This window comes from Bos indicus x Bos taurus, chromosome 13 (assembly GCF_003369695.1).
Source record: "Bos indicus x Bos taurus breed Angus x Brahman F1 hybrid chromosome 13, Bos_hybrid_MaternalHap_v2.0, whole genome shotgun sequence".
In the NCBI taxonomy this organism is placed as follows: domain Eukaryota; kingdom Metazoa; phylum Chordata; class Mammalia; order Artiodactyla; family Bovidae; genus Bos; species Bos indicus x Bos taurus.
This window is the reverse complement of record NC_040088.1, coordinates 57,363,380-57,389,618: the sequence shown is the minus strand read 5'-3', so window position 1 is coordinate 57,389,618 and position 26,239 is coordinate 57,363,380. Positions and strand designations below refer to the sequence as shown.

Below are 26,239 nucleotides of genomic sequence, written 5' to 3'. Positions count from 1 at the left end.
CACTTTTACTACTTGGAAGTTTAGCTCTTTATTGCATGAATAGTATTTGTTTTATGGGATTATAGCCCACAGCGGTAGTATTTTGCAAACTGGGGCTATTTCTCTTAAGGTTTTTATGATAAATTTTTGCATCATCCTTTGAGTGATCCTCTGAAAAATGAACTTACACATACTCTGGGTTGTCTGGATAACTAAAAACTGATATCAGGTTTTGCTGTGCCTCTGTTTTTAAGCATGGTAGTACTAGGTAGTGTAGTACATACTTTACAGGTTAATATGAAAAGAATGGAAACAGCCTTAAAAAGTAAATGATTTATTCACTCTAGATGAAGCCCAAAAGACATTAAGCAACTCTGTGAGAAAATTTCACAGTAGTTTAAAAAGAGAAAACAGATGAGAAAAATGAGTCGTAACATATGGTATTAGGCTTCCTGAATTAGCTGTTGTACCGTATTCCTTTTCTGAGAGGTGATTTAGTTTGGCACAATGTAATCACTGATGTTTTTAAATAATATTTTAAATTTAAAAATTGTTGGCTGTATAGCTTTTACATTTGTTTTGTTATTTTATGTGTATGTTTTGTAGCTAGAAAAACTATAATACAAGGAATTTGAGGAAAGAGATGCTTTTTTTTCCGATCTTATCTCCCCCTCTTAACTCATTCCCTCCTCCTCCCTTGCCCCAAACTTCCCATCCCTGGCCCTGCATTGGGGAGTAGAAGTAGAAAGAAATGAGATGAGGGCTTTAAAAAAAATTTATTTTGACAAAAGAGGTATTGGGAGCAAGTATTATTTCCGAGTCAACTTTGCTACCATGTCCAGAGTGATTCTGTCTGGAGGTTAGCCAATCAACAAATACTTATTGAACAGCTGGTGTGTGCCAGGCATTATACAGGGAGCTGAAACAGGAACAGTGCAGAGCCCGCCTTTGGTGCTTACACAAAACTAATAACTTGCTGTTTCTGTTCTTTTGTCTCTACCTACACTGGCACACTTTAGATGAGTATGAGTGGGCAATTTGGAGAATTTTAGTGCATTCTTGTGCTGATTTGTCTGATTTTTAGGTTAGAACACGGAATTAGAAATTGTAAAGGCTCAGATTAATTTGTTCTTTTTGTCTTTCTCTGTTTTAAGGGGTGTCATGAAAGTAGACATAAATCTTCAGAAGGTGGACATTGACCAATGTTCAAGTGATGGCTGGTTTTCAGGAACTCACAAATGTCACCTTAATAATTCAGAGGTAAGAAAACGGAGATAAAATTCTCTGAAATCAGAAGCTCAGAAATATATTACTTCTGAGTAGCTTGTATTTGTGTGTGTAAGTGAACAAGAAGTATCTTACTGGGGGGAAAAATCTGTTATGCATGCCTGACTGTTGCCAAATGAACTGAAAGAGGAGTAGAAAATGAAATTTGTGCAGAATAACTATTCATTTAGGGACTAAGAGAAGGCTGAAACTAAAATTATGTCTGAAGTTTGGCTTTAGTCAAAGTCTGACCCTACTGTTCAAAATGAGCTGGAAATTAAAATAGCCATGAAGTGAGAAACCATCCCAATAGGGGTCAACCAAATTATGCACATTTTATGGAATATGATGTTTTTTGAAACAGTGATGCTATTCGTTCAGACACCCTGCCATCTGTCAGAAAAGCAGTAGAGAAAGTATAGCCAGGAGATACTGAGAAGAAGGAGAAAACTGTTTGCAGGAAACTGGAAAGGAGATGTGTGTATTTGGTGTGTGTTCTGCAGTGTTCAATTCCTGTCCGTACTTAATTTCATGGAATTCCAGTTGGCAAGGAAGAGGCGGAGAAATCATTTGTCTGGAAATAAGACTGTCACTTGTCTTCTTTAAAAAAATTTTTTTTTAATTGAATGAAAGAGTCTTTAAATTTTGTGGTGCTTTACAATTGTCAAGTTTAACACAGATGATTTCATATAATCCCATAATAACCCTTTTTTCCTCTACCCCCATATTGCCCCTCCCCTCATTCCCTCTCCTCACTGATAATCACTAGTTTGTTCTCTGAATCTGTGAGTTTGCTTCCTTTTTTTTTTTTTTAAATATAATCACTAGTTTGTTGCATTTTTTAGATTCTACATTTAAGTAATATAGAGTATTCATCTTTCTCTGACCAATTACACTTAGCATAATGCCCTCCAAGTCCGTCCATGTTGCTGCAGATGGCAACGTTTTGTTCTTTTTATGGCTGAGTAGTATCCCATTGTGACTTTGGGTGTGCTCAGTCACTTCAGTCATATCTTACTCTCTGCAACCCTGTGGACTCTAGCCCACCAGGCTCCTCTGTCCATGGGATTCTCCAGGCAGGAATACTGGATTGGGTTGCTCTGCCCTCCTCCAGGGGATTCTTTACTGCTTGAGCCATTGAGGAAGCCTGTATATACATATATGTAATATATGCCACGCCTTCTTTGTCCATTCATTTGCGGATGGACACTTAGGTTGTTTCCATATCTTGGCTATTGTAAATAATGCTGCTATGGGTATTTGGGTGCTTGTGTCCTTTTTAGTTAGTATCAACTGATATTCTATAATTTCAGAGGTGGCATGTGATGACATCCTCATTTCATTTTTAGTAATCTTATTTCTCAAGTCCCCACATGCTCTAAAACAAGGGTACACTAAAACTCCTGACCTTAAATACTTCAGCTGTCTCTACTTTGAGTCCATGAATTTATGAGGAAAGTCAGCATGATTTATTTAAAATAGGGGATATTCCTGTAAATGTAGTAATCTACATCTTCAGTTTGAATTTTTGCCACATTTCCCTGTAGCCCACCATGACCCAAATAATCTTCCACAGTTCCACACATCCCCCCTACATTCCACCCACACCTTCACCTGCCCTCTGTTCTTCCCACCACAATATCCCTCAACCCTCTCACCCCCTAATCTCCCTAGGAACCCGCATAGTCCCCTATATCTCTCTAAGCCCATCACATAGTCCCAGCATGTTCCCACGACCCCCACTTACTCAGTAACCCACACACCCTGACTCCCACATCTTGATATACTTCCACATAGCCCACCCTCCACCCCACCTTGATCGCCATCATTTCCTTCTTCCCAGTTGGGACCTTATTATGTAAATGAAGTATTTCTGTCTTGTCAAGTCACAGAGGTCAAGATGCCCTTTTCACCTCTGCTTGATATTTTTCTTATGGATTTGAACTTTTCCAAGTTCCCACTTCCCTTTGGATGGTTCTGGCATTTCTAAACATATGAATTTCAGTGATTTGGTAAATATCTTTAACCTGATTATTGTGTCCATGCCAGTGGCATAGCGCTTCATAGCTTTGTCTTTTAGCCAGGTTGGAATTTTTTTCTGCATGAGTGTCAGATCATGGATATTGATCTGTGTGTGCTTATTTCTGTATAGCCTTGTTTCAGTGGTGTTCCTGGGTGGTTCAATCAGCAGTCTGTCCAGAAACAAGGAGATATTTGCTTATCAGTCTGTTACAGTTGTTGCTTGCCTCTAATAATCTTGATGTAGTTTTCTTTTTCCTTATAGCACATCTGTTTATTTGACTAGGTGGTCTTATTGGATGGCTTTTTAGAAGATTGATTTATTTTCATTACATCAGGCTTATCAATTTTCTGTGGGTTGTGTCTTTTTAAAGCTGTCAAATAAACTAAATTATTTCAAGATAAAATATTATCCTTTGTTCTGGTAAACAGAGATTAGGGTGAAATGTGTAACTTTTGGCTTTATATATGGCAGCATTGTATTTATTCAATTCCTATAGGAAAAAAATGAAAAAACTCACCCTGTAAGACAACGAACAGTTCAGTGAATCTCATTTGACAATGTTGTACAAAGGTTCAGTGATCAAAAAATAACATCAACAAACAGTAAATCTACAAAGTGCCTGTTTGACTTAAACTCTGGATCCCTGGACCCCCTCACTTGCTGAGGTCCTAGTGTTGGGAGTAGGAGATCTTGGTGTCCTAGATTGGCAGCCTCTGGTGCATAGTCTGATGGACACAGGGCTGGACTGGAACTCATCACATCTTTCTGTGGGGCTTCTGTCAGGTTCTGGAGTTGGTGCTGGTCACCGTAGGCACTGCAGCTGGTCTACACCACATTCTCAGACTCAGGAGTAATGATAGCCTTTCAGTTCCTTCTCTGTAGTGATGTGAATTGGAGACTAGGGTTCTACTGGCTTCTACTGATGTTTTTACTGCTTGGTAAAACCGAAACAAAGCTCGTGTTCAGGGTGTTTTTCATCTGTACTGGCTCTCTTTCGTTGCTTGTCACAAATCTGTTACAGACCCAAGGATCATTGTGTAAACTGACTTGTTTTGGGACGTATTTAACATGATTGGTATTTGTAAGAGGTATGGGTCGGTCTGGGCTGCCCAGGTGACTCAGTGGTAAAGAACTTAGCTGCCAGTGCAGGAGACATAAGAGATGTGGTTTTGATTCCTGGGTCAGGAGGATCCCCTGCAGAAGGAAATGGTAACCCATTCTAGTATTTTTGCCTGGAAAATCCCATGGACAGAGGAGCCTGGTGGGCTACAGTCCATGGGGTCACAAAGAGTTGGACATGACTTTAATGATTAAATAACAAAACAGGGGCCTGTCTATGAAAATCCACATCATTAGAAACAGAAACTTGCATCATGTTTACTGTGGGTTTTATTTTTTACCAATGTTTAACATTCTTCTCTTGTAAATACCACAGGGAGTAACAAATTTCTAAGTTGTAATTGAGGCAAGCTTTTCACTTAAAAAAAAATTTTTTTTTCCTAGTGTGTTGACTTTTCAGCCTCTGAGGTATCTTAAACTAAATACAGAGTCTGATATTGGAAACAAATAAGTAGTATGTAACCAGTGACAGAAGCTTCAAGAGCATTTTAGGAAGGCATGGGATGGTTTGTGAGGAAAATGATTTCTCAACAAGTTTGGGTTGTTACCGAATTTAGGAGGCCAATAAGTGCTTTTTGAAGAGCATAGTAAAATGAGATCTCAGTTGACACCGTGAGTTGAACCAGATTCCAGGATTATTTTGGCCATTTTTATAACTGATCCAGATCACTGTTACCTGGACTCAATCATGTTTTCTGTGGCCATTCAAATAATTCTTGACCTATTTCATATCATTGTTTCATTTGGGTACACAGAATCCTCTCCTACAAAATAGTTTATTAAAAACATTGACATAAATTGTTATTTTTGTTTTAAAGGTTTTCTTTTGCTTGTTTCCTTCAGAGGATTTTTTAAAGTCACTATTTGAAGTATGGAACAGTGACCTTGAAACTTTTTGATTATATTCTATTAGTAAAAATGCTTTAAGCATTCACAAATAGTATTTGTATGTTTTTTAATCTGTAAAGTATATGCATCTTTTGTAATATATTTTGTATGTTATAAGAAAACTTAATTGGGTTGAGATAAAAATGAAACATTGTTTTAATGTAGATTATATTTTATAATAATAAATATTGTTGTTAGTCACTCAGTTGTGTCCAACTCTTTGTGACCCCATGGACTGTAGGCCACCAGGCTTCTCTGTCCATGGGGATTCTCTGGGCAAGAAGACTGGGTGGGTTGCCATTTCCTTCTCCAAATATATTTGGTTACAATTTTTGAAAATTTTTCAGTGATAGTATTGTGATTTATTATGCTTCACCATTTAAAATTTTAAAAAGTCTTAGTTTAATACTTAGCAGTGCAGTGATTCAGAGGTCTCTCAGTTCAGTTTATTTTTATACTTAATTTTAATGTCTGTCATAGTTGAAAATATGCCTCAGAAGGATATGTCAGTCCACATTGAAGAAGTAAATTGTTGACTGTATTTGCTAAATAACAGTGTTCATTTTTCAGTTTCCAATTTTGCAAAGGTTTTTTTTTTTTTCCCAGAAATATAGCTAGAAGTTTTTCATTTTACCTGATGTCAATTGGTCCCTGAAAACTAATTGGAAAGCTGGGCATTTTAATATTTTAAAAGAATAGGTTAAGAACCCACTCAGACTTTCATGGGGAATATTTTCAAATAGATAAGGAAATTTTATTTCCAAGTTTAAGCTGTATGGCTATGTGAGTATTTATAGTTTTTGACAACAAAAACCACATAACACTGAAAACATTTCCAAATCCATTTTCAAAATGCTCACTTCAAAAGGCTTTCTCACGGATTATTAAAATGTCACGTTTACTTTGAAGGAAGAGCTTATATGTTTTAAAAAGTACCTGCTGCATACACACTGCTGACATCCACTTGTCATCATTGAGCAGGACAGCGAATTTAGAACACTTGCCTTTTTTTGTAAAGAGTGATGAATAATCTTCGAGTTCAGAAATAAGTAGTTCACTTTGAGATAATCAGAAAATCTTTGTGTGGGAAAAGTTTTTCCAGGTCACACACCATCTTACTGATATTATGAAGAATTGTAAATATTTTGCAATTTAAAATAATATACTCTGTAAATCCCCTTGGATGGTCAAATACAAAAGGTAATACTTTAGAAAAGTGCTGCATTATGAGTATTATCATTCACCTGTCTCTAGAACTGTCCTGTTCAGTATGATAGCCACAAGCTTCATATGCCTATACTGGAAATCACTAAATGAAAGTAAGAATTCAGGTCCTTGGCCTCATTATCCTGATTTGAAAAATAAAACAGCCACATGCAACTACTGGACACTGGACAGTGTAGTGGACATGCCAGGCTTTTGAATATGGCCTAGCTTACAGTGCAGTCAAGCCACACGAGTTATTGAAGCCTTTCAAATCCCGGAATTTCCTTATGTGGGTGAATCATTTTCCTTAAATTCACTAAGGGGCATTTAAGGACCATTTGAAATGAATTTTGGCTAATGTAATCATCCGTATAATCTGCTGTATTAACTTAATTGAAAATTAATAATGAGAAATCAGCCAACTTTTGAATGCCATTATTTTACACTGAAAACTGTAAAAAGTCTTCCAGTAAATGGAAAAAAGTAAATGCTGATAATCTTCTAGATATTTACATTTCCATTGTGTTTGTAGTACTGATTCTGTTTTCTCTGATTACCAATACAAAATGTGATGATGTGAAATCCCACTCTTCTCCTTGGATGTAGGGTAGTGATCAGATGTTCAGTGGTGCCCAGCACAGTGCCTGGCACATTTATTGAATTAATAGAGGCTGCCCACTCTGTGCGTAGATGGCCTGCTTATAATATAGAGTTACTGCTTTTGGTTTCTCCCCATGGAATTGCTCAAAATAAAGTTAAACTTTTTTTTTTCTTCGTAACAAACACACAGATATTTGAAGACTGCTGTCAGTATGCTTCTAAGTCTTTCTTTTAGGCTAGTTGTCTTCTGATTCAGGCAAGTATGGCTGTTTTACTAGGTTTAATCAAAAGAGGCCATACTACTACTGTATAACTCCCCATTTCTTTTTGAAGTTGTTTGAAGACCTAACTTGTTTGATTTTGTTATATAGTCCTTTCTAAAATTAATAGAAAACTGATTATATTTTCAGAGTTTTCACTATGCTCCTGAGAGTTATTTGGACTAGATATTCTGTATTGTTCCAAAACTAGGGCTAGAAAATATTATTTCAAAATAACTGTACTGAGATGCTTAACAAGTCAGTTAAAGGAAAACTAGGTCTCTCTTATTTTATTTTATTTTTTAACTTTTTACTTTATCTTGGAGTATAGTTGATTAACAGTAGTGTTTTAGTTTCAGGTGTACAGCAAAGTGATTCAGTTATACATATACATGTATCTATCCTTTTTCAAATTCTTGTTCAGAGCTTGCTCTCTTGTTCAGAGAAAGGTGTTTCCAACAACAGAGCAAGGGGTCGCCAGTGGCTGTTGCCATCTTGTGGCTAGGGGAAAGTGGGGGTGGAGAGAGGGAAGGAGGGAGGAATTTTGCAGGGCTCATAAAAATTTCATGCACCATTAGCTGTATAGTTGAAGTAGGTGCCTCTTAAGTATCTTTGCAGCCCTAAGATTTTATATGTCTAGTATACTGTAAAGGAAACCACTAAAAGGTATTTCCATCCAAAAGCAAAGCTCTGCCTACCCTTGTATTGGAAATACCTTGAATTCTCATACCACATGTGATTGTGCCTGCCAAACTCCAGATTTTCTTATTTTGCTCTGTGAAAATAATAAAGCAAATGGTTGTTCATTATTGTCACCTTCATTCAAGCTAGCTTATGGGATTTGATTTCTACTTACTCATTAAGCACTTTGGTAATGGTTATGCAGGACTAATACATTCCGATTGAAGTGAGACGGAAAAGTCAAATCATGTTTAGTTGACTTTAGATTGTGAGTCTGGAATAATGTGAGCCAGAAAGGAGGCATAAGAGGAGTATTATTTTTTCCTTTAAATTGCTTCTTTTTCTTATGAAGGAATCAGATACCAGGTACCATAGAGTAGAAGATAAATCCATTTTTCCACTATGATAAGATCATAATATTCGGTATCTGCTTCTGAATAACACTCTTTTGTATATATTCCATGTCGTTGGATTGCATTACCAGCCTTTTTGAACTTGTTGATCTAATATTGGCACCTTTGAAGTATCTGCTTTGGAATTTACAAAGAGGGAGCACATCCTGTCTGTTTAAGGTGAACAGACTCTTTCTCTCAATATATCTCTTTATCTGTCTGCTTGAGCTATAAAAACATTAAATCTTGATCTATAGCTTTCTACTTTATCAACTTTATGGACTACCTGAAATTAAAAAAAAAAACAACTGTTAACAAGATCTTATTCATAAGATCTTTTATGAGTAGTGTAGGTAAAGGCACTTTTCATAATATTTGCTAGTAATTAAATTTTAGTCAGCCCAAGTCTGAAGAGTCTATTAGACACCAGAAGTGGAACATCCCTTTGATACAAGTTTGTTTTTCGATCTCTGTGTAAGAAAATAATTATTTAAAAATAAAAAATAAGACATCCGTTTCATACTTACTTATTCTGAATTGCCTATTACTGTTATTCCTGTTTTCTAGATGAGAAAATTAAGACTTAGAGTGGTTTAAGTAACTTGACTAGGGTCATAAAACTAGTAAGTGTTATTTTAGAAAGTTAAACTCTAGGAAGGTACTATGGGTGACATATGATTGTTTGGAAAGAGAATCACTGAGTGGTAATGGCCCATGGGCTGATACTGTTAGTCTTGTGGTATTACCCGTGGGGGTTCAGCTAAGGGGCATAGTAGAGTTTGCATAACTAATTGGTTAGAAGTATACCAATCAAGAAGAAGTGATCTAGCTCTCAGGTGGCCAAAACAGATTTCTGAGTGGGTATGGAAAGCTCACATGGAAATTCGGATTGGGATCCATACACAAGGCCTTCCATCATTTAGGTGTGTGAATGGCAGCAGCCTAAGTTTCTTTCTAGTGGTGTATTCTTGTTTCAATGTATGGCAGTGACTTGTGGTGGTAGGAATGTCCAGTTTGAAATTGAACTCAAGGGATAAGATCCATCTCCATAGATACAGATATAAAGGGTTTCCCTGGTGGCTCAGACGATAAAGAGTCAGCCTAAGACCTGGGTTCGATCCCTGGGTTGGGAAGATTCCCTGGAAAAGGAAATGGCAACCTACTCCAGTATTCTAACCTGGAGAATTCCATGGACAGAGGAGCCTGGCAAGCTACAGTCCATGGGGTTGCAAAGAGTTGGACATGACTGAGTGACTTCACTTTCTTCTTTCCTTAGATATAAGTTGGTAAAGACTATACTCATTGTCTGGACATCAATTAAGAGAGCAGATGTGAAGGAAAGGGACCCTCTTCTTCCTAGCAGGGAATCAGAATACCAATCAGAATGTAGAAATGAAACAAGTGTGAATATGAAGGATTGCAACTCACTGGGTACTGGGATGCCAAGGAGATCATTATATATAAGTAAACTCTATTGCTGAAGATAAACACTTAAAATACTCCCAGAGTTCTCTTGATCAGAGGTTAGAGTGGGACTGAGCTTAAAGATAGGCACATATATATGCAGCATATGCAACTTGGCTAGAATAGGCTGGGGCAAGGAGATTGTCTTACATACAGCAATAGATATGAGCTCAAAGGACTAGATTTCTTGATCTTTTCAATGTGGTGAGAGAACATCTGATGAAATATGAAGTACTGAACAGATTTGGAGTATGTAGCTAAATTTATAATGAGTCAATCAGAGAAGAAAATATCTCAACCTATTAAACCTTTGCTTTTGTCATTTCCAGTAGCAGAAAAATTGCTACTTGTCCAATTCTAGATATGAGAGGCAATCAGAATATACAGTGAGTGCCTGGGAGGGGGGGTGACTTTTTAGGGGTTAAATATAGCTTTGCATCATTAGCTTATGAGGAAAAAAATCCCATCATGACAGCGAATCAGATCTAATCTGGCACTCCCTGTGCTACAATTATATAAAATATGGTGGAAACTTGTCAAAGCTTTCAGTGAGAAATGAGGCTACTGATGCTTGGCAGCCCCCTTTTTTGAGCACAGTGAAGAATCATGTTGCTTAGCTACAGTCCTTGGTTGATTTAGAAAGCTTCAACTGACTATATTATTATACAAGAGTTAAACTCTCTTCCTTGATTTTTTTTTTCTAAAAGAAAAAACCTTCTTTATCACCTTTTTATTTGGGGTATCTTTACCAAGTCACTTATATTTATTCACCCAGGACAAGTTTTGATTTAGCATTGTTTTCCCAAACCCAGGGTTTATAGATTGCAAGAGAACAAGTGGGTGTTGATGATACAAGCAGAATATAAAGTATTGAAATAGCTTAAATGCTTTTGCCGGCAAAGTAATGGGCAAATGTCTATTTCAACTTTTTTTTTTTTTTGGTCATTTGAAACTATTGTGTTTCCCTTCTTTTTCAGTTTATTCATAGTTTGAATTGCAGTTATCTTTATAATGCACAAGAATGTACAACATTTAATTATATTTTTGAATTTCAAAATGTAAACTGACTTATAGGTGTATGGAAAAGTACAGGGAACAGTGAATGAAACTGATGAAGCAATAAGTGTGGGGGCTGGATTTGGAACCAAAACACTGAAAACAGAAGGATTAAGGAAAAAACAAAGAGGAACTGTCAATGGAGAGGTTTACATCAGTTATTTGTTCATGAAGTAGAAAAGTGTTCATGAAGTAGAAACAGATTAAAAAGGGGGAAATGTCAGATGTGTCAGAGACCATTTCAATGGGATAAAAACACTCAAGGACTCTTAAGTCTAGAAAGGAATATTTTTTATACTGTTCTAAATATGTAGATATCCACTTTATTTTTATAGCTCTTCAGGAAAGAGAGCTGACCCTTAGGAATACTTTCTAACATCTTACCGTAATTATTGTAATGAAGTAGAGCTGTGTCCTAATCTCAATTATGTAACTATTCAGTAGATTTTACTATTGACTTGTCTGTATAATCTGTTTTATACTTGCAGAGGCACTTTTTTCCATCCTTACAGTTCCATGATTACCTGGAGGAAAGTCTATAGAGTTGATTCTGTATTTACATTCAATAATAGGATATTGGTTAATTGTTTTAAAAGTCTTGAAAGTGAAAGTGCTAGTTGCTCAGTCATATCTGACTCTTTGCAACCCCATTGACTGTAGCCCGCCAGATTCCTCTATCCATGAAATTTTCCAGGCGAGAATACTGAAGTGGGTAGCCATTCCTTTCTCCAGGGGATTTTCCCCACCCAGGGTTAGAACCCCAGGTCTCCTTCATTGCAGGCAGATTCTTTACTCTCTGAGCCACCAGGGAAGCCCATTCTAATTCTAATTCTATTGAAGCCTAGATTTCATAGACTTAGAAGCTAAACCACTTGGTTTATGGACTTTGTTTTTATGGTCGTCTGCAAATCACCTTCATTTGCCACCCTTTAAAATACATTTGTGTAATATCATCATTTTCAAAGTGTGGTTCTGGAACCCCTCAAAGTGGGGAGCTGTTGGGATCCTCAAGACGCTGTTAAGGAAGTCTGTGAAGTTAAACCTTCACATAATAATTTTAATAATAACATGATTTGCCTTTTGAACTCTTATTTGTCTTATGGGTGTACAGAGGATTCATAAGATATGATATAGAAATAGATTAAATGCAGAAATATGACAATCTAGTTGTCTTCTAATAAGCCTTTTAAGGAGACTTTTAAGGAGATTTGCAGAAATGTAAAACAATGATACTCTTCTTGCTAAGTTTTTTTTTTTTTTTTGGAAGACATTGTTATTTTTCATAAACACATTATGTTAGCATGTTATGAAATTATTTTAAAAATGAATTTATAAATATTTTTAAATTTTCTTCATTCAGTATTCAAGATGGTAAATATCAATTGATATAACCAGCATAAATAAAAGCTCTTTGATATTCTCAACAATTTTCAGGAGTGAAAGGGGTCCCAAGATCAAAAAGTTTGAGGGATCTAATTTAGCACATTTTTAAGCTCCTGCATGATTCTGACCTTGACTCTGCTTCTGGTTTCTATGCTTTCTCTTCCTTCCTTTGATGATTCTACCAACTATTTCTCACTTTGGCCACCTGACAATTTCTGCATATCTTTGGAGTCCTAGGTTTTGCTCCTTTGTAACCCCCTCGGGAAGTTGTTCCCTTTCAGGCAGAGCAAGTTGTCTTCTATATATCACTATAAGGCTTCCCTGGTGGCTCAGATAGTAAAGAATCTGCCTGCAATGTGGGAGATCTTAGTTTGATCCCTGAGTTGGGAAGATTCCCTGAAGAAGGGAATGGCAACCCACTCCCGTATTCCTGTCTGGAGGATTCCGTGGACTGAGGAGCCTGGCAGGTTACTGGCTATGGGTTCACCATGGGGTCACAAGCAGTCAGTCATGATTGAGCAACTAACATTGATAGTACATTGTACATATTTTTGTTTTAATACCTACAATGCTGTGTTAAAATGACTTGATTACTCTTGAATTATAATTGCTGCTTTTATCAGATGCCTGTCCTATTATTGTGTCCTGTATATATGTGTATATACATATATATGTATATATAAAGGTGAATGTAATCCTCAAAACAGTCTTAGAAAATACCTATTATTATTTCAGTTTTACAGATGAGGAAACTGAGACTTAGCTACTTAAAAAACAATATAGATTACATCTTAAATCAGGTTCAGGATGGGGAACACATGTATAATTTTTTTTAAATTAAAATTGAATAAAAAAATAAATTAAAAAAAAAAATAAATAAAATGATCTAAAAAAAAAAAAAAGAATTTGAACTAATCAGTTGCTGATGAAATTTATGAGCCTTTGAGACAACGGCTGTGGCCTTCTCATACATCTTATTGGTATGGCTGCTCCTGTAGTTTAAGTTCATGTATAATAATCTTTACCATTTGAGCCACCAGGGATATTTATTTTTTTAGAATATCTCTTACGGTAACTATTTTCATCACTGTGTTACACCCATAAGAAAGATTTAGATTAATTCTATCATGACTTGGCAGGTAGTCCATCTTCTTTAGGAACAGAAGATTCTAGGTACAGCCTGATTACTCAGGATATTCTTCCTAGTATCTGAAAACCTTTTTGGGTATTCAGATTGTAGGTCTAACTTTAATTTGTTTTACATTTTACTTCATTTATTTCATTTACTCATTGCAGGCAGTTCTAATTAAAAATGAATAAGGGTTCAATTAAAATGGATGGTTTTAATTCTTAATAGAGAAGTTCTATTTTCACAAATACTATAATCAGCTACTATGATTTTTAGAATCAAAGACTCTGTACATGCCACAATGACTTAGTTATGTGCTTTAGTTTCTATTGTTTTGCACTTACGATAGATGCACTTTATAAAAAGGGTATAAAGAATTCAGAGTAGGTGGTTCAACAAATTGACTAGTGATTATTCTCAATTCACCATTGTCAAGTATTTTTGTAGCTTATCTAGATTTGACAGAATGAATGAATACATGATGCTTTTAAAAACTACATCGCTTTCTTTTTGACATAAAAATAGAGAGCTCTACAAATACTATTCAGCTAAATCCACGTAAATCCTCCTTCACAATAAAAGTTAGATTGTTTTCTTGGTAGGTTTTTCAGTCTGTGTAAATGTATAATTGGAACTTTGTCAAATTTTAGCCTTCTTTCTTATCTCTCCCACCATTTCTGTCTTTCATTTGCCTGTCTTTCTTTATTTTCTTGATCTCTTCTGTGCTTTCCTTTTTCCTGTCCTATACTCTCCTCCTTTCCCCCTTTCCTATATCTTGTTTTTCTTTTTCTTTAAAAAAAAAAAACACCTTAATTCCTAGAAAGAGAAATGAAAGCTAGAAGTTTTAATTTCCAATAAACGTTAGGCTAAGAAATAGCACAACTTTGTCTGAAGCATTCCTAGAGCAGTGACCACATATCTTTTAAAATATGCTCATACTTTTAGTGTCTGTTAGTTGAGAAAAGCACAAACAATTCAGATAAACATAAACAAGATATTCTAATCACTTATTAAAACAGCCTTGTATACATTTGAAAAATAAGATACAGATGGTTAAAATATATTTTTAATTTAAATTAGAATGACTACTTGGTATGGTCTCTTGAGTTTTTGAGCCTCTTGAGATGACTTTATGACTCCACAGAGGTATATGAGTTGCAGGTTCTATAGTACTTTGATTTGAAAATCAGCCTATTTATAGTATTGCCACACTTGATTGCATAATTGAACATTTTATTTTTATAAAATTCTTCCAAAATTATAAAACAAAATACCTATTTGTTATAATCATGCAAACAATACAAAGGCTCAAAAAAGAAAACAATTACCTCCTATATTTCCTCCTTTCACCAGCTTCGAATTTCACCCTTTTACATACCCTTTCCATTATTAGACAATAGTTTTTTGTCAATTTATTAAGTAAAAAGTATGTACTTATTGTTGCTTCATTTATATTTCCTTAATAACTAATAAGGTTAAATGTATGTGTGTGTATATACAAGTAAAGAAGCAATTATGAGAATATAATGAAAATATTACAACATATGTATATTTCATATATATTATATATATATCATGTCTGGGGAGTTGGGTCATAATAAATATTTTCTGAATATTTCCCGATTATGCTATAAGACTAAAAATTAATCTGGAAAAAGAGTTAAAAATGTGACATTTCACTAGTAAAATATGAACTGAGTTGTGCTTCTGTTCATTAGTCATATTTTCATTGTCCTTTTATCTGAAGCTAAGAGAGACTTGTGTTTTTTATTGGTAAACCCCCCAAGTTGAATCTTTTCTGTCAGAGGTGGAAGTCAGGAGATGTAAATGTTTTATATATTCTTTGTACCAGTTATCAATTTATTTTCTCACTCCAAATCCATCCTTTTTTGCCCCACTTTCGTGATACTGAATCTGAGCCCTCTAACCATGTCCCTTTTGCCATCTGGGACAATATTAAGCTTTTCAGTAGTTGGCACTGGAGAGACACTGTGAAGAAGGGATTTTTCTTTCTGGTTCCAGATGCTTTTTCCCTGCTCTCATGGTGAGCTGCAGCCAGTGGAATGCAAGGTACCCAGTGTCACATGTGTGTTCTCCTGTGAGTTTTGATTGTACTACAGGCAGCTGGAGGGACTTGCTCCCTCAAATGTGTAGATATCCATGCAAGGTCGCCAGAAACACAAAAACCGAAGAAACATGATGACACTAAAGAAACACAGTCATTTTCAGTGAGAAACTCCAAAGAAATGGAGAGCTACAAGTTACTTGGAAAAGAATTCAAAATAATTATTTTAAGGAAGTTCAGTGAGATTCAAGGGAACACAGATAATTTGATGAGCTCAGGAAAACAATGTGTGAACAAAGTGAGAAGTTCATCAGAGGGGTAGAAATCATAATAAAAGAACTAAACAGAAGTTCTGGAGCTGATAAATACAACACATTAAAGAAAAATGCAATAGAGAGCTTCAACATTAGGCTCAATCATGCAGAACAAAGAAGCTGTGAGCTTGAAGACAAGAACTTGAAGACAAATCTGACTGGAAAAAAACGGAAAAGGAAGAAAAGGCATGAAGAAAACCTCTGTGAATTGTGGGATACCATAAAGCAAAGCAACATTTGCATTATTGATATCCCAGAAAGAAGAGAGAGGAAGGGATTGAAAAGTTATTTAATAAAACAGTGGCTGAAAACATCCCAAATCTGGGGAGGATGGCTGTCCAAGAATATGAAGCTCACATATGTCCAAACAGTTTCGATCCAAGGATATCTTCACTGAGACACATAATAATCCAACTCTTCAAAACTAAAGACAGAATTTTGAAAGCAGCAAGAGAAAAATGAGCCATCACATAAAAGGGAACTCAGCAGATTTCTCAGCAGAAACCTTGTAGGCCAGGAGAGAGTGGGATGATATATTCAAAATGGTCAGAGAAAAAAACCAACCTGCCAAACAAGAATACTTAACCCAGAAAAGTTGTCCCTCAGAGAGAAAGATTTTTCCAAACAAACAAAAGCTAAGGAAATTTATTACCACTAGACTTGCCTTACAAGAGATGCTATGCTATGCTAAGTCACTTCAGTCGTGTCCGACTCTGTGCAGCCCCATAGACGGCAGCCCACCAGGCTCCCCCGTCCCTGGGATTCTCTAGGCAAGAACACTGGAGTGGGTTGCCATTTCCTTCTCCAATGCATAAAAGTGAAAAGTGAAAGTGAAGTCGCTCAGTCGTGTCCGACTCTTAGCTACCCCATCGACTACAGCCTACCAGGCTCCTCCGTCCATGGGATTTTTCATGCAAGAGTACTGGAGTAGGGTGCCATTGCCTTCTCCACAAGAGATGCCAGAGGGATTTTTCAAGCTTAAATGAAGGGGTACTCATTAGTAACATGAAAACATGAAAGTAGAAAAGTTACTAGTAAAGGTAAATAGTCAGATTCAAAATACTCTAATGGTGATGTATAAATCACTTTAAATTCTAGCATAAATTAGAAGACAAAAGAGTTTTAAAAATAACTATAGCTATAATATTTTGTTAACCAGTACACAGTATGAAGTAAATTGAAACATCAACAATAAAAAATGTGGAATCAGGTAACTACAATGTTTTTTTATGCAATTGAATTTAACTTGTTATAAGCCTAAAACAGACTATTATAGCTTCTGTAAGATGATACAAAGTCTCATGGTAATCACAAAGTAAAGGTCTAAAACAGATAAACAAATGATAAAGAAGAATTAAAGCATATCAATACAAAAACCCATCAGTTTATAAGAAAAACAGCAAGAGAGGAAAGTGGAGTTTAGTTCTAGGTGCATCCTCCGTCGTGTCCAGCTCTTTGCTACTGTTTGGACTGCAGCCCGCCAGGCTCTTCTGTCTGTGGGTTTTTCCAGGCAAGAATACTGGAGTGGGCTGTCAGTTCTTCCTCCTGGCAGGTTCTTTACTGTCTGAGCCACCAGGGAAGCCCAAGAAAACTGTTGAGTTTAGTAATTATAAAACCATACATTTGAGTGATAAGATTGTAGAAAGCGTAAAGATTCCATTCTTGATATTTCCAAATAGTTGTCTCAAGCTAACTTAATTAGCAGTTAGTTTGCTTTTCCAGGAGAAGGCAATGGCACCCCACTCCAGTACTCTTGCCTGGAAAATCCCATGGACGCAGAAGCCTAGTAGGCTGTAGTCCATGGGGTCGCTAAGGGTTGGACACGACTGAGCGACTTCCCTTTCCCTTGCTTTTCCAATGGAAAGATAATGTATGCCTGAATTTAAAAGCTTTGGCTATCGTGTCATTCACTTACAGATCATTATAAAGAACTTTGGTGGCTAAGAACTGAGGAACAAAGGTTTCTTGAAAAGTTTATATTACCCACTGTCCTTTGGGCTTTTTGTTTGTAGTATTTATAAAATATTTAATGAAAGCAAAGCTGCCTATCCATTTTTTTTTCCTTTTTTCCACAGAACCGTCCACAGAGATGCCTTGAAAAATGTGTTTTTCTTCATGGTAAAACAAGACAAATTGATTTACAAAACCATCTGAGCCTGTATGGCTTCTAAAAATGGATTTATAATAAAACACTGTATGATGTAGCAGATCCTGAAGATAAGCTTCTTAACTGCTTTAGTTTAAAATTGTATTGTTATTGAAGAATTCTGGTTTGCCTATTTAAAAAATGGCTTGTTAAGATTTTCTTTAAATTTTTTAGCAAAGTCACTGAATCAGGAAGTTCTGAAAAGCTCATAAAAGAAGGAGTTCACTAAATTATAAAATAATAAATAAATCAGAAGTGAAAAAATAAATTCTGCTTCCAGTACTCTTACTGCATTGATATCATCATGTTGAATTATATACGAGAAAACAAAGAATGTAAAGAATGGTTATAGAAAGGGAAACAGATTTTAAAGATTCTGTTTCAGAATACCTTGGTATTCTTGTTAGAGCAAAGTTGAGTATGTGATTGTTTGGGGACTAAAAATGGATTTGAAAGGCTATTGGTATAATGTGTTCATTTACTGGTTGTTTCTAAAGCTGTTGGCAAATTAACTTTCTCCTCTTTTAAAAATATCCATCTACTGGATACATTGAAAACAACTTTTTCAAGAGAGCTGGCTAATCTGGACACTCAGCTACTTGAATACTTAGCCTTGAAATCAACATAGAAGGAACAGGTCTAGTCCTGTTGCATCTGATTGTTGTTGTTTAGTTGCTCAGTTGTGTCTGACTCGTTTGTGACCCTATGGACTATAGCCAGCCAGGCTCCTCTGTCTATGGGATTTTCCAGGCAAGAATACTGGAGTGAGTTCCTATTCCCTTCTCCAGGGGATCTTCCTTATCCAGGAATCAAACCCACATCTCCTGCATTGCCAGGCAGGTTCTTTACCACTGAACCACCAGCCTTGGAGGGAATTGGAAATCATTCAGCATAGGAAGTACAGAGAGGTCACAGATGAGTAGGAGAAGGTGGGCCAGAAGTCCTCTTAAGACTGTTCTCAGGAGTCTGAGCCTTCTTCCAAAGGCAATGGGAAGCCAGAAAACTGTTTTAGATCAGGGAATGCAGTGATCAGCTTTCTATTTCAGTAGGATCCCTCTGCTATGGAGGCAGGTCAGAGCTGGAAGCGGGTAGGCAGGGAGCCTGGGACACTAGTTAGGAAGCCTGGTCTGTGATTTATCACCACGATGCCACTGACCTGAGCTCAGGGAGTGGCAGTGGGACCTGGAAGGTAGATGCAATAGGACTTTGACAGGAGGGAGCAAGAGAGAGAGGGGTCAAGATGGAAGGCTGGGTTTGACTGGGTGGTTGTTGTTTAGTGGCTAAGTCATGTCCAACTCTTTTGTGACCCCGTGGATTATAGCCTTCTAGGCTCCTCTGTCCATGGGATTTCCCAGGTGAGAATACTGGAGTGGGTTGCCATTTCCTTTTCCAGGGGATCTCCTTGACCTGGGAATTGAACCTGCATCTCCCGCATTGTAGTGGGATTTTTACCACTGAGCCACCTGGGAAGACTGCTGCATCTGATACTTCCTGGAAATTCTTGCTTTTTAATGACATCAAGTGTTCGATGGATTTGGAATCCCTGCTCTTCCTGGTTACTGTATTCATCAGCTTGTCTAGTTATATAAATTATTTGTATTCATTCTGTCCCCTGCCCTCCAGTCTCTCTCTGTCCCTCCCTCAGTGTCTTTCTCTCTGTTTCTGTCTCTCTCTGCAAATGGCTCTTTTATTGAGAGCAAAACTAACTCAGTACTGCTCCAAGTAGATAATTTTAGCAATGATAGTTGAGTTTTGCTTTTCTCTCAGAGTTCATTACAGCTTTCAATATATTTCAATTCAGCTTTATGCATCAAGTCACCAGGTACCTTGCTTGATGGCAGTACTAGAATGACTATCTTATTTCCTATATCTGTATTAATTTTGTATTTCTGTATAACAGATTACTACAAAGTTAACAACAAAAATTTGTTATCTCACAAATTTTGTAGGTTAAAACTCTAGGTACAGTCTTCCTGGGTCCTCTGCTCAGGGTTTCACCAGGTCTCTAGGTGTCATCTGGACTGCTCTTATTGGGAGCATGGGATCTTCTAAGCTCACTCAAGTTAGCAAAATTTACTTGCATGTGTTGTAGGACTGATATTCCTCTTTTCTTGTTGGCTGTAAGCCGGAGGTCACTCTCAGCTCTTAGAGGAGCTAAGTGGCTCTCTCATAACACAAAGGCTTACTTCTCCAAACCCAGCAGGATAATCTCTTTTACTTCAAATCTCAATCCCTTTTGGTAACTCTTGTCTGATTAAGTCAGGCCCATCCAGGATAGTCTCCCTTTTGACTCTCTCAGAATTGTGTCAGCAAAATTCTTTTGTTTCTGTCATGTAAAGTAACTTAATTATAGAAATAAAATCGGACATATTTACAGACCTATCCATTCTCAAGGGCAGTGGATTATAAAGAATGTGTGCAAAAGGGAATGGGAATTTTGGGGACCATCTTAGTACAATGACTACTGCATATGCCATTGGTTCAGGATCAAAGCATGCTGAGGTCTTAGGATATCAGTAAGTGCTGTGACTAAAGGCCTTATCGGTCCACAGCTGCAATAGCCTTGTGTTTACCATCTGCATTCATTACCAGTAGCCCTTACTTTGAGTACCTCGTGTGTGTGCTCAGTCACTTCAGTCATCTCTTACTGTTTTCAGCCCTGTAGACTGTAGGCCACCAGGCTCCTCTTGGATTAGCCTGCCCTCCTCCAGGGGATCTTCCTAACCTAGGGATCAAATCTGTGTCTCCTGTGTCTCCTGCATTGCAGGCGGATTCTCTACTGCTGAGCCTTCATGGGAGCCCAATGAGTACCTTAGGTTTTTTTTTTTTTTTCAACACCCTAGTTTTAGCAGCTAAGTAAATTTAAATACCTTCTTTAATTACTATTGTAACCTGAAAATATTACGAAGTTGTTTTGAAGAAGAAGATGGGTTTTTATTTAGAGATGACATTCAAGAATCTGTTGGAATTCAGTGTACCTTATGCATTCCACATGAAGAATCTGATCTTTAAAAGTAGTGTGCTTTAATTGTCATCCTCGGTTGTCCTATTTCATGCCCTAGTTAAACATAGAGATATGCTCAGCAAATCTGCAGATGAAACAAAGCTAATAGCATTAGTAAATGTCTTACAGTTACAGAATTGAGATCCAAAAATATTCTAACAGAATAAAAACAATTGGCTGAAATTAGCGAGATAAATTTTGAAAGAGATAAATATAAAGCCCTGTATTGCTGTTTTCTCTAAATAAAAAAAACATTGTCTCAGGTATGGTGGTGAATAGATGGCTTAGCCTACTTCTTAATAAGTGTGAAAAAGACTTGTGGATTTTGGTTAACATTGGCGTTCCATGTGAGCCAGTAGTAATATATGGCTGCCAGAGAAAGCTAATTCTATTTAGAAATAAGGGAGGTAGTAATAGTGCTCTATCTTCCTGTCAACAGAGTAAGTAAACTACATCTTCTGCCTTCTTTTTTCCTGTTTATTTATCCAAAATAATTTCTCTCAGTTTAAAAACATTTTGACACCTATTTGTATATTCTCATTTTGTTTATTCTGTTTATTAAATATAAATTACTTTGTATTCATATTGAATCCTTTGTATTAACAGTTATTTTTGAATGACCTTTGATTTTTGGCAAAATATGGAAGTTATCTAGGTCCACTTTCACAAGAATGTATCTTCTTACACAGTTAAGCTTGTTCTACAAGTTTCTTGTCCTTGGATCAAGCATCATCTCCTTTCTTCTTCTTTGGTATGTGAATGCCTTTCTTCTACAAAATAAGAATAAAATGTAGCTTTACCAGCTGATTCCAAGGCTATGTATTATTAAGAAATAAAAATAGTCCTTGGAAAGTGTTTCTGTGAGATATTTTTAACTACTAGAGAATTTCACCTGGTGCCTAGAGCCAAATGCCTAGCTTAAATGTTCTAAGGCATTTAAGATAAAATACTTCAAGTAGATTTTTAAACTAGGTGTAAGAAACTGCTCATTCAGGGTTCTAGATCACCCCTGCATAAAGCGGGCTTTCCTGGTGTCTCAGACAGTAAAGAGTCTGCTTACAATGCAGGAGACCTGGGTTAGATCCCTGGGTCGGGAAGATCCCCTGGAGAAGACAGTGGCAACCCACTCTAGTATTCTTGCCTGGAGAATTCCGTGGACAGAGGAGCCTGGTGGGCTATAGTCCATGGGGTTGCAAAGAGTCAGACACGACTGAGTGACTCATACTTTCACATAAAGTAGACACGCATACATGTGCTCATTCATTTTATTCCTTTATGCATTCAAAATAGACTTAATTGCATTATGGGTACTGTAATAATTCCTGTATCTTAATTTTTCTATCTTTAAAATGCTTTAGTAGAGTCAGGGTCCACTGAACCAGAGGCTTCTTTTAGCCTTTAAAAATGGCTGCTAGACTGGCTGACTTCTTCCCTGCCTCCCTCTCTTTCTCTCCTTTCTTCCCTTTCTTCTTGTTTTATTATGAAATATACCAGGCGTACAAGGCTTCCCTGATGGCTCAATGGGAAGATATCCCTTGGAGAAAGAAATGGCAACCAACTCCAGTGTTTTTGCCTGCAAAATCCCATGGACAGAGGAGCCTGACAGACTACAGTCCATGGGATCTCAAAGTTGGATGATGACTCTCATGAGTTGGACATGACTTCATGACTAAACAACAACAATACCATGTATATAATGCATATTGATAGGGTTGTTAATAACAGTAATAATTATAATAGGATTCATGTAAATACCATTCAGTTTCTAAAATAAATGTTGGAAGCCTCCTGGGAGTTTCTCTCCAAATGCATCTTCCTGCTGCTATCTACCAATGAAAGAACTCTTTTCTTTTTAGAGAGTTTAAAATTTTTTTAAAATATCCTTTCTTTGCTATTTTTCATAGTTTTACTTTCTACATATGTATCTCCAAACAGTAACATTTTTATTTTTTACTTTTTAAAAATTTATTTTTTATTGAAGGATTTACAGAATTCTGTTGTTTTCTGTCAAACCTCAACATGAATCAGCCATAGGTACACACACAGCCCCTCCCTTCTGAACTTCCCTGCCACCTCCCTCTGCATCACTCCTCCAGGTGGATACAGCCCCTGTTTGAGTTTCCTGAGCCATACAGCAAATTCCCGTTGGCTATCTGTTTTACATATGGTAATGTAAGTTTCCATGTTACTCTTTCCATGCATCTCACCCTCTCCTCCCCTCTCCCCATGTCCATAAGTCTATTCTGTATATCTGTTTATCCATTGCTGCCTTGTAAGTAAAATTCTTCAGTACCATTTTTCTAAATTCCGTATATATGAGTTAAAATATGATATTTTATCTTTCTCTTTCTGACTCACTTTACTCTGTATAATAGGTTCTAGGTTCATCCACCTCATCAGAACTGACTCAAAGGCATTCCTTTTTATGGCTGAGTAATATTCCATTGTGTATATGTACCACAACTTCTTCATCCATTCATCTGTTAGTGGACATCTAGGTTGCTTCCATGTTCTAGCTATTGTAAATAGTGCTGCAGTGAACAATGGGATACATGTATCTCTTTCACTTTTGGTTTCCTCAGAGTATATGCCTAGGAGTGGGATTGCTGGGTCATATGGTGGTTTTTTCCTAGTTTTTTAGGGAATCTCCATAATGTCTTCCATAGTGGCTGTATCAATTTACATTCCCACCAACAGTGCAAGAGTGTTCCTTTTCCTCTATACCCTTTCCAGCATTTATAGTTTGTAGACCTTTTGATGAGGGCCCTTCTGACCAGTGTGAGGTGATATCTCATTGTAGTTTTGATTTGCTTTTCTCTAATAATGAGTGATGTTGAGCATCTTTTCATGTGTTTGTTAGCCATCTGTATGTCTTCTTTAGAGAAATGTCTGCTTAGGTCTTTTTCCCACTTTTTGATTGGGTTGTTTGTTTTTCTGGTGTTGAGTTTTATGAGCCGCTTGTATATTTTAGAAATTAATCTTTTGTCAGTTGTTTCATTTGCTATTATTTTCTCCCATTCTAAGGGTTATCTTTTCACCTTGCTTATAGTTTCCTTAGCTGTTCAAAAGCTTTTTAAGTTTAATCAGGTCCCACTTGTTTACTTTTGTTTTTATTTCCATTACTCTAGGAGGTGGGTCATAGAGGATCTTGCTTTGATTAATGTCATTGAGTGTTCTGCCTATGTTTTCCTCCAAGGATTTTTACAGTTTCTGGTCTTACATTTAGGTCTTTAATCCATTTTGAGTTTATCTTTGTGCATGGTGTTAGGAAGTGTTCCAATTTCATTCTTTTCCATGTAGCTGTCCAGTTTTCCCAGCACCATTTTTTGAAGAGGCTGTCTTTGCCCCACTGTGTATTCTTGCCTCTTTTGTCAAAAATAAGGTAGTCATGGGTGCATGGGTTTATTTCTGGGCTTTCTATCTTGTTCCATTGGTCTATATTTCTGTTTTTGTGCCAGTACCATACTGTCTTGATGATTGTAGCTTTGTAGTATAATCTGAAATCAGGAAGATTGATTCCTCCAGCTCCATTTTTCTTTCTCAAGACTGCTTTGGCTAATTTAGGGTCTTTTGTGTTTCCATATGAATTGTGAACTTTTTTGTCCTAGTTCTGTGAAAAATGTGATCCCTATCAAAAAGGTGATTTGACAGGGATCGCATTGAATCTGTAGATTGCATTTGGTAGTATAGTCATTTTCATAATATTGATTCTTCCTACCCAGGAACATGGAATATCTCTTCCATCTGTTTATGTTATCTTTGATTTCTTTAATTAGTGCCTTATAATTTTCTGTGTACAGTTCTTTTGTCCTCTTCAGTTCAGTTCAGTTCAGTTCAGTTGCTTAGGTAAGTTTATTCCTAGGTATTTAATTATTTTTGTTGTGATGGTGAATGGGATTGATTCCTTAATTTCTCTTTCTGATTATAGAAATGCAAGTGATTTCTTTGTATTGATTTGTATCCTGAAACTTTGCTAAATTCACTGCTTAGCTCTAGTAATTTTCTGATACTATCTTTAGGGTTTTCTGTGTACAGTATCATGTCATCTACAAACAGTGAGAGCTTAACTTCTTTTTCAATCTGAATTCCTTTTATTTCTTCTTCTCTGATTGCTGTAGCTAGGACTTCCAGAACTATGTTGAATAATAGTGGTGAAAGTGGACACCCTTGTCGTGTTCCTAATCTTAGGGGGAATGCTTTCAGTTTTTCACCATTGAGAATAATGTTTGCTGTAGGCTTATCATACATGGCCTTTACTATGTTGAGGTAGGTTCCTTCTATGCCCATTTTTTGAAAAGTTTTAATCATAAATGGGTGCTGAATTTTGTCAAAGGCTTTTTTTTTTTGCATCTATTGAGATGATTGTATGTTTTTTATCTTTCATTTTGTTAATATGGTGTATGACATTGATTGATTTGCATATATTGAAGAATCCTTGCATCCCTGGAATAAACCCAACTTGATCGTGGTGTATATGCTTTTTGATATGTTGCTGAATTCTGTTTGCTAAAGTTTTGTTGAGGACTTTTCCAACTATGTTCATCAGTGATACTGATTGGCCTGTAGTTTTGTCTTTTTGTGTTGCCTTTGTCTGGTTTTGGTATCAGGGTGATGGGGGCCTCGTAGAATGAGTTTGGAAGTGTTCCTTCCTCTGCAATTTTTTGAAAGAGTTTTAGAAAGATAGGCATTAGCTCCTCTTTAAATGTTTGATAGAATTCTCCTGTGAAGCCATGTGGTCCTGGGCTTCTGTTTTTTGGGAGATTTTTGATCACAGCTTCAATTTCAGTGCTTGTAATTGGGTTGTTCATAATTTCTATTTCTTCCTGGTTCAATCTTGGAAGATTGAACTTTTCTAAGAATCTGTCCATTTCTTCCAGGTTATCCAGTTTATTGCCTTATAGTTGTTCATAATAGTCTCTTATAATCCTTTGTATTTCTGTATTGTCTGTTGTAACCTGTCCTTTTTCATTTCTAATTCTGTTGATTTGATTCTTCTCTTTTTTCCTTGATGAGTCTGGCTAAAGGTTTGTCAATTTTGTTTATCTTCTCAAAGAACTAGCTTTTAGTTTGATCAATCTTTACTATTCTTTCATTTCTTTTTCATTTCTGCTTGGATCTTTATGATTTCTTTCCTTCTACTAATTTGTTGTTGTTGTTGTTCTTTTTCCAGTTGTTTTAGGTGTGAAGTTAGGTTGTCTATTCGATGTTTTTCTTTTATCTTGAGGTAGGATTGTATTGCTATAAACTTCCCTCTTAGAACTGCC

At 36.5% G+C, this 26,239-nt stretch overlaps 1 protein-coding gene across 1 annotated transcript in view; it reads left to right on the top strand.

Moving 5' to 3' along the window:
- The window catches only part of GPR158 (G protein-coupled receptor 158), a 302,373-nt gene that overhangs the window by 35,151 nt on the left and 240,983 nt on the right, over nucleotides 1-26,239 (top strand). The window contains exon 2 of the mRNA XM_027559934.1: nucleotides 1,134-1,239. Within this exon, the coding sequence (XP_027415735.1) occupies nucleotides 1,134-1,239 (106 nt within the window). The remainder of the gene's footprint in view (nucleotides 1-1,133; nucleotides 1,240-26,239) is intronic.